The following is a 9,620-nucleotide window of genomic DNA, read 5'->3' on the forward strand; positions in this document are numbered from 1 at the left end:
TTTCTCGCGTTCACCGTCACATTCCTGTCTGACTGCAGGATCAGAGGATTGTCCTGGAGAGAAAGAAAGAGAATGAGAGAGAGAAAGAGAATGAGAGAAAGAAAGAGAGCTCAGCAAATAACTTTCCACAGTAGACCCCATCGCCAGAGTAAATGGCTACAGCAACAATGGATAATCTGCACAGTAAATGTACCGGCACTGTTCGGGGTCAAGGACTAGTCTGTCACTCAAGTTGATGCTTAATAAACCTCTCTCTCTCTCCAACCACCTTGCCTGATGTAAGTGCAGAGGATACAACCTGACTGAGTTCCATTGAAGTCCATTGTGTTTGAAGAGACACATATTCTAACAGTTCTCTGAACTAACAGTGCCCTGCAACAATCCTCTATAAATAAGTTCATCCCTCCCCATTCCATCTGAGTACAACGTGCGGTGATTGTGACTCACTCATTCCTAGAGCATTTAGGCTTTGAACAGAGAGTGAATAATGCACACAACAGCGGAACGCTGAGAACACTGAGTAGAAAGCTTAAAGTCAAAAAGTCTGTTGAAATGAGGATGGAAATGGAATATGCTTTTCATGACCTTCAACGATGAGTAAGAATACATCTTGAGACTTATAATGGAGCATTAGTGATTAACACTAATTTCCTCAGGATGCCGCCATTCCATTAACATGAATCACTCCCATGGCCATTGCTGCAAGCAATTTAAAAAAATCCCTATACAAAGGTACAACACCAAGGAAAACCCCGGCAGTCACTAAACACACCCACGTGTTTACACCAATGAGTCATCTGAACTCTATTGAATGGTCCTGATATGATCAGTAATTCAATTGCTGCAGCACACAGTCTGTCAATACACTCCACCTTGACCATCAAATGATTTTCAGAATCTTCCCTTTCGTTCAAATGCAAATGTCTCAGCCACTCCGTGAAGTCACAGGCTTATATTAAGCCAACTAATTTGGGTCCTAAAAAGTCGCAAAGTCAGCGGTGAGGACCCTCTGAAAAGTCACAGGTTTATGTTAAGCCAACTAAATTGGGTAGTGCTATCTGGGATCCTTGAGACGTCCATGCCCTAAACCCTAGCCTTAACCCCTACCCTAACACCAACCCTTAACTATAACCCTTACCTAATCTTAACCTTTACTTTAACCCTGACCTTAACCCTTACCTTAACCATTTCAAATGTCAACATCAATGGGCTACCGTCAGAGTTGGGACGTCCCAAGAATCCCTGATAGCATAGACCATTCTAAAAGTTGCGAAGTCAGTGGCGAGGATTCTCTGAAAAGTCACAGACTTATATTAAGCCAGCTAAATATTGCCCTAAAAGTTGAGAGGTCAGCGGTTGAGGACCCGGGGTTGTGGCCTGAGACTGGCTTAGTGAGCTTGACTGCAGGTCAGAGTTCATTTGAGTCTCTGTGCAATTTGTTGAATGGTGAAGAGCACAAACACCGTTAGAAACACACACACACACACACACACACACACACACACACACACACACACACACACACACACACACACACACCACACACACACACACACACACACACACACACACACACACACACACACACACACACACACACACACACACAGGGGCTCAGTTGAAGGGATTTAGATGTCTGAAGTGCTGGCTCTTTAGAAGTGTGCCAGGTGCCGATACCTCTCTCCCAGGGCGCTCTCCTTTGTTCCAGTTAGTTCCTCCTTCCTACACCCTCCCTATACACCCCACATACAGTACGTACATCAAATCTGACCCTTTGTGATGAAGTCGCCTCCCAAGGTCAAGAGGAAACGTAGAAAGAGCTTTTGTAGAAGTGCTATCTATTGGACTTTTCCCTGGACCATGTGACCTGACCAGGTAAAACTACTGACCCCTCGTTACAAGCTATAAATCTAGTCAGGTAAAACTCCTGGTCCTATGAAAAACACTGAAACAAGAGACTTTGAAACTGGCACGGTGCAAAACATGACATCATCTTTTGAATCTTGAAAACAAAAGAGGGGGGTTGTGGTAAGAGTCAAACAGGCTTTATTTAGAGCAGCTTGGCACCCATAGTCATAGTCTCAAACACACACCGCAGGGTGGAGTTCACTCGCGCCGTTCTGCCGCTTCGCCATAATTTAGGATAATTCATTCAAATAACTGTCTATGCTTTGGGCCGCCGTCGTCACGGTACTCTCAAATTACAGAGGAAAAACTCTCACCTCACCCCTACTTGCTGATTCCAAGTCAAGGTCGAAATGCAAAGTGCCCGGACAGTGTTTTTTTACACCCGCATGTGTGTAGAGGTGTGGGCCACAACACACTGTCAGGTAGATTTCTACCCAGAGACAAGGAAAGGTCATTGATTGGCCAAAGACACCTAATCCAAGACTAGAGCAGTTCCAGGCTGACTACTTTGCAGATGCACGCCAGATCTCACAACGCCTGGATGGGTGTTTAACATATCAGCTAATCACATCATATGATAAAGCAACCTGATGCCCGACTGCACAGTCGAGGAGGTGGCAGGCAACCATTGGCTGATGCAATGCCACATCTGTAATGTAGTAGGCCTGGAACACCAAGGTGACCAGTAGTCATCTTTACATACTTCTTCTTCACTGAACCAAAATTGGTTCCATATAGAACCCTTGGGTTCCATATAGGGTTCTTTAAGGAACCAATTCCGTTTCTATACTGAGCAAAAATAACATGCAAAAATGTCAAAGATTTTACTGGGTTACAGTTCATATAAGCAAATCAGTCAATTGAAATAAATGCATTAGGCCCTAATCTATGGATTTCACATGACTGGGCAGGGGTGCAGCCATTGGTAGGCTTGGGAGGGCATAGGCCTACCCACTGGGGAGCCAGGCTCAGCCAATCAGAATGAGGTTTTCTCCACAAAAGGGCTTTATTACAGACAGAAATATTCCTCAGGAAAAAAATACAAATAAAAGACGACCCATGGACGCCCAGACTAAAATGAATGTATTCAATTCATTCTTAGAAGCAGGTCTCTCTCTCTATAATGAAAAACGTAGGGGAATGAATAAAATGCTGGTGACCCAATTTTTCTGTTGATTTCCCCAAATTAATATGCCGCTGTTCGGGCGTGAATTCAAATGAGAATATTCTGTTAAATTGGGAGAGAGTTGCTGATCCGATTGAGAGAGAGAGAGAGCGAGAGAGAGAGAGACAGATAGATTTTTTCCCCTCAGTCTGCCACCTGCGATTCATTATCCCCACTTTCATTGTTTTCTCCTGTTTATGACGGCAGGCCAAAACTTTAATAAATCACACCTGCTTGGCTCTAATTTTAGAATGCCGTGGACCGGCTCGGCGGTAGCATTCACCAAATCATTTCGCCTCACCTAATTGGTGAATACCCCGCTCTTGGAATTAATTATTTGCAATGGTGCGTATGATGGGATTTAGTATTGTTCTCCACACAGTTTCAATTGATAGGACTTTGCTCAGCGTGAAAACATTGGGCCCTGACTCCTTCCATGGACTCATCTCCCCAAGGCTCAGCCACTGTAGCCTACGTTCAATTGTGTGTGATTTGAAGTCACTGTGGAAAAGAGCATATCCTAAATAATTACAATTTAATTCTCTGTCGATTTGAGGGAAGCCTCAGAGCCCAAATACTGATTAACAAACATATATAAATGTTTAGCTGGTAAACAGACATCAGTGTAACCTTATTATCCCTCTTTCAAAGAAATAGCCCGTCCAATTATTCAATCTCTTCCGCCTTCAAACCTGTCATTTAAAGGTTTTCTGATGTCGGTTGCGTCTTATATTCAAAGTGTTTGTATTTTGGCAATTACCCAGAAGCCTCTCTAGTCTAAGCCTGGGTTGGCTCTTCAAGTCCATTCATGACCACATTCAAGTTCCACTGTACTACGAATAATTAGACAGTCAATAGACTCCCTTCACTTTAATCGTTTGTATAGGCGGACGCACGTCAGAAAGCTGAATTTAATTAGTTGGGTAATAAGCGGAAGAGTGCAGGGTTGGATCGGTCTTATCGGTCTTTCAGCTTTGCTGCTGCGCATAGCAATGCAGCTGGTGGGGGATAAATACGACATCCCTCCACAGGACTCTCTGAAGACCCCGGTGTCTGAATGTAACCCTCTGAAGTGTGTGAATTTAGCAGGCGACTGAATGAGAAGAAAAGAAAGAAAAAGTGACCCTCATAACGCTTTACCAGAGGGGTTAACAAGCAATGGTGTTCATCAATGTGGTGTTGCTTAGGCATTCTGGATATCATTTTCAACTCTCCGCTCCCCTTTCCGACACGCGTGACATTATTCCATTGGCAGGTGCAGCAATAGTGTTTCCCGCTTCGATTACGTCCGCTTTCCGAAACGAGCGCCAGGTGGGTTTTAGTGAGTCTCAAGACAAAATGATTCAGTGTGTGAAATAATGGATCCCTCAGTATCACAACAACAGTAATGTACGTGGTGCTACACCTGCATTGCTGTTTGGGGTTTTAGGCTGGTTTCTGTACAGCACTTTGTGACATCGGCAGACGTAAAAAGGGCTTTATAAATACATTTGATTGATTGATTGTTATAGAGGATGGATGAGCCGGATTGGCATCGGTGTCACGCCCGATGTCCACCAGATGATATGTGTTTTGTTTTACAGGATGTATAGCCGGCATTTCTCCGTACTTGACGTTGGCTTTTCAACTCGCTAAAAGCGTCTGTGTGTACTTCTGTTTGTACCACCTCACGGTAAAGCAACACACGAGTTGATAGTGTTGAACGCATGCGGTTCACAGAACGTAGCGCTGCTGACTGCTCCACTGACATGACTTCCCCCGGAACGCAAAGAGTTTGATGCATCTGGTGGACATGAGGCATAACAGTGTGCCTCCGGGCACCATTTGTCTTTTCCCCAGCAGAGTATCTTATCCGGGCGATGGATCTGCCTTACCCCCCCGGGCCTGCCAAGCAGCAAATAAATCTGGCCCTGGAGAAGAAGACGCAACGCTGAGGTTCAACCTGGAGAACACTTGTTTAGGGAGCAGAAATAGTGAGTATAGTCATCACCATTCTCTGCAGCTCTACCGGAGTACTTCACAGTTTGACTGTTTTACTCTGCCTGACCAGGACTCGGGGTTGCAGGAGGGAAAATACAGCTACTCTTGTTCCTACCACTGACTAGCTGTGCTTTTGGGATTCTCACTGTGTGTGTGCGTCCATGCGTCCGTGCCTGCGCGTGTCCGACAGCGTGTGCCTTTCACCAAGCAAACAGAACACACAGAGGACTCCAGAACTCAGACCTGTAGCCAAGCTCCTCATAAGCCGGTCTTCAGCCACAACACTTCAGGAGCTTCTAATAGCTACATACGGTTTGAGACACCTTACAGTATAAGACAATATGCGGTATCAGACAGCTTTGTACTTGACAAAAGCCAACTAAATATTTCAACTTTTACTGTAACTAAGAGCCTCTAACATCAACCCTACCGGAACACAATGGACATACAACACCATGACATATAGCAGTATATTTGGACCTGATCCATGTCTATTAATGGATCACAGAAACTATTTTAACTAAATAATGTTCTGTTGTCACATAAACTCTGGATAGGTCCGGTGAAATGTGTTGTTTTACAGGGTCGGCCATAGTAGTACGGCGATTAGGGTTAAGTGCCTCGCTCAAGGGAACATTTATGGATTTTTCACCTTGTCAGCTCGGGTATTCAGACCAGCGACCTTTTGGTTACTGGCCCAACGCTCTACCTGCTAGGCTGCAACACTCTGCTGTCCCCAACGTTTTAGTCACATCACATTCTGTACAAGTCGTCACATTCTAGAGACGTCCTTCAACAATGCTAAATCGTTATCATCACTGGAGGAAAGACAGACAATCCAAACCTGTTTGTACGAATGTGGAGACAAACGAGAGACAGAACATCCTCATGCAATGTAAACACACACACACACACACACACACACACACACACACACACACACACACACACACACAACACCACCGCACACAGTACACCAGCACACTAGACAGAGCGCACAGCCGAGGCCATCAGACACACACACACAGAACCCCCCACACACACACACGAGACACACACACTCTCATGCAGTGCACACACAGTGAGACGTCTGCTCTCTTCTGTAGTCCACCTTGTTTGCACCCTGCGTATCCCAACATCCTTTGAGACGAGAACATGTGACGCAGAGCGCACACCTCTGATACTCCTATCACCTCCATTATCCCCTTCACTCCTGCTGCTACTCAATCACCGTGCTGTCACACACACACATTTTAAATACTTTATTTGAATCCACCAATCAAATTTACCAAGAAAAAAAAAACATTTCAAAGGTCCCTGTATCCATGGCACTCAAGGGTACAGAAAGCACCTCCTTCTCCAAACAGCTAGGCTGCTCACGACAACTGATACAGAGCAGTACCTAGCCACACACACACACACACACGTGCACGCACACACACACACACACAGTACATAGAGACATGCAAGAACACACACGCACCACACGCTGCATGCTTACACAATTGCTGTCAACATATGCACAAAGACATGCAAACATAAAACATGGACATGAACAAACGCAGGCATGCGCACACACACACACAATTGTACTCACACAGACATACAGTGTGTATATAGGTGTGTGTGAGTCTGTCTGGGGCCTTCAGAGGCATGTCTCTCCACTAATAGATTATTGATCAGAGGGCCAGTCCATCTCTCAGGCCTCCAGGCAGTGCCAGACAGCCTGTACTGTGTAAATAAAAAAACATATCTCTCTTTCTCTCTCTCCCCCCAATCGGTCCTTCTAAACGAAGGGCTTTGGTGTGATTTCAGTTTCCTCAGCCCTGGCTTTGTTCTATCTGTCTGTCTGTGTTCCCTGGCAGTTATTACACCGTATTAACACACTTATAACATAGTAATAAGACATTAATAACACATATTACCCGCTTCTGTCACTCACCCTGACCCCCTGGGATTGAGAAGGACTAGAGGGGCCGGGGTCAGCCAGTCCAATCTGTCCAAGGGAGAATAGAACTTAAATGAGGTCACGGCAGAGTGGTGTGTGAGTGTGTGTGTTTCACGGCAGAGTGGACTGTGCTGAGGGTTAACGACACAGGGTACCAGTGACATCTGTGCTTTACAACTATCACCGACTGGGTTTGAACTCGGGTCTCCTACGTGCCACAAGACTGTGTTGGACTGCTAAGCTTCAGACTAGGCAGGTCTCAGGTAATGTCACTCATCACACCAACATTGGTCACTGAACACAAGACAGGAGTATGGTAATGACACCAAAATGCCACAAATATCATTTCATTTTAAATTTGCTCAAAGGTTTTATTTTACCCCAGAGCGAAGGTTCAAAATGAAGCTTGTGGATTGTGATTTATGTAATAAATACCCAATCTGAGCTGGGCAATTATACAGTGCATTCGGAAAGTATTCCGACCCCTTTTGACTTTTTCCACATTTTGTTACGTTACAGCCTTATTCTAAAATGAATGAAATACCTTTGTTTCCTCATCAATCTACACTCAATACCCCATAATGACAAAGCAAAAACAGCTTTTTAGACATTTAAATGTGGAAAAAGTCAAGGGGCCTGAATACTTTCCAAATGCACTGTATGTTCGACTAGTTTGGATTCATATCCATTATTAGCCGTTTAAAAGGCAAGGGGAAAAAATAATGGTTTAGTCTTGGGATTCTTCATGACAAGCCACATCATACACGTAGCTCTGTCTCCATCATATAAATATAATCAATGATCATTGACTATTTCTATGGTCTCCATGGCCTAACAGGATCTCTGCTCTCATTAAAAAGGCATGACTTAACTATAGGGTCAACCAAGGCATTTCCAATTCATCCCTCTCTCTTCCTATCTCTGGGACTTGGTCAACGTATCCTGTATCAAACATGTCTGACTAACATGCACAGAACTAGTCTGTCGGTCACAGCTATAGATTACTTAACCGTTCACTCTGATTAAACAGCCACTCTATCCCTCTGGAGCCCGACTTGTCATTCCACTGGCCAGCGATCAATCAGGTCTTGTTTTTTCTTTGCATGCTGTTAATTACACAAGTGTTATTTTGCCCGTCCCCCACCATTTTGTTACTTCTTTTCATTTTGTCTCTGGTTCCATTGAATTATGTATCGTCAATTCCCTAAACGAAGCTGGAGCTAGTTCAAACTGAATTTTGGCATCCACTGAGTTTGTAAAGGAGATGAGGGAGTGTCGTGCTTCTTGTCACACTCTCCAGACTCCAGAGTGAGGCTTTCATTTGCATCTTTTTGCCTTGTCCATTGATTTTTGGGGTGATAATTGTTTTTGCACATTTACTTGCTCGAGACGTCTCCGCCGTTTCCCTTTGCTGACGTTTAATGACAGAGATCTTTCATATAACGCGAAACAGGAAAGTGGTCTAATGTGCGCCCTCTCTCTTGCCCTTTCCCTCTGTCCATGTCCTTTTCCCTTTTCTGTGTGAATTCAGAGCTGTACTGTGTGGTGTGAGGAGAACATCATCATTGATGCAGTGCAATGTTGATGCAATAATGATGCAGTGAAATCTGCTGATCACATTTTTATATGATTCAACATGAAAGATCATGAGTTGGTAATCAAATGAATTTCAGAACACGCGTTATAGGTATATCTGGATACGCTGTATACTATTTTAGTGGGGTCGGTTCCGAAGTTGCAGGGCCTGCAAACACTAAACTGATGTGAATTCTACTTCACTAAGACTGTGATAGGTCCAAACAATGTAGACAGAAAGATAAAGAGAGAGAGAGAGAGAGCCCTGAATCACTGAACACTGAACTCAACTCTAAAAGTAGCACACCTCCCTCTACCTCCCTGTATCCTCCCTCTACCGCCCCGTCTCCTCCCTCTACCTCCCCGTCTCCTCCCTCTATCTCCTTGTATCCTCCCTCTACCCTCCCTGTATCCTCCCTCTACCCTCCTCTACCTCCCTCTACGTCCCTTTATCCTCCCTCTACCTCCCTCTACCTTCCTGTATCCTCCCTCTTCCTCCCTCGATCCTCCCTCGATCCTCCCTCAATCAGTGCGGTCACCTTTAGTATTTGCCTTGGTAGCGCCGTGCAGCCTGAGACATTTACATTTACATTTACATTTAAGTCATTTAGCAGACGCTCTTATCCAGAGCGACTTACAAATTGGTGCATTCACCTTATGAAATCCAGTGGAACAACCACTTTACAATAGTGCATCTAACTCTTTTAAGGGGGAGGGGTGGGGTTAGGAGGATTACTTTATCCTAGGTATTCCTTAAAGAGGTGGGGTGAGACCATCCCAGTGAGACCATCCCACTGCCTCTGTAAATACAGGAAGCGTGCCATGCCATTTTCCCCAGGCCGTGTGACACACATGGAAATGTCATTAGGTACTGATGGGGACTAAGATAAAACCATGCCAGACACCAGTGTAATGTCAATTTGCTGCCATTAATGAATTAAATGTCTCTTAATTTCAGTGAGTTGAACAACCGTAACCTAAGATGCTCAGTGAATACTAAAACCTGGTGGGATGTCGTGTGTGTGTGTGTGTGTGTGTGTGTGT

The 9,620-nt window shown here is 44.7% G+C and overlaps 1 protein-coding gene across 1 annotated transcript in view; it reads right to left on the reverse strand.

Annotated features, from left to right (window-relative positions):
* Positions 1-9,620, reverse strand: part of LOC112076135 (zeta-sarcoglycan-like) — an 85,378-nt gene that overhangs the window by 66,334 nt on the left and 9,424 nt on the right. Inside the window, exon 2 of the mRNA XM_024143018.2 lies at positions 1-53. This exon is cut by the window's left edge and continues 35 nt beyond it. Coding sequence (XP_023998786.2) covers positions 1-53 — 53 coding nt within the window. The remainder of the gene's footprint in view (positions 54-9,620) is intronic.

This window comes from Salvelinus sp. IW2-2015, unplaced genomic scaffold (genome assembly GCF_002910315.2).
Source record: "Salvelinus sp. IW2-2015 unplaced genomic scaffold, ASM291031v2 Un_scaffold3592, whole genome shotgun sequence".
In the NCBI taxonomy this organism is placed as follows: Eukaryota; Metazoa; Chordata; class Actinopteri; order Salmoniformes; family Salmonidae; genus Salvelinus; species Salvelinus sp. IW2-2015.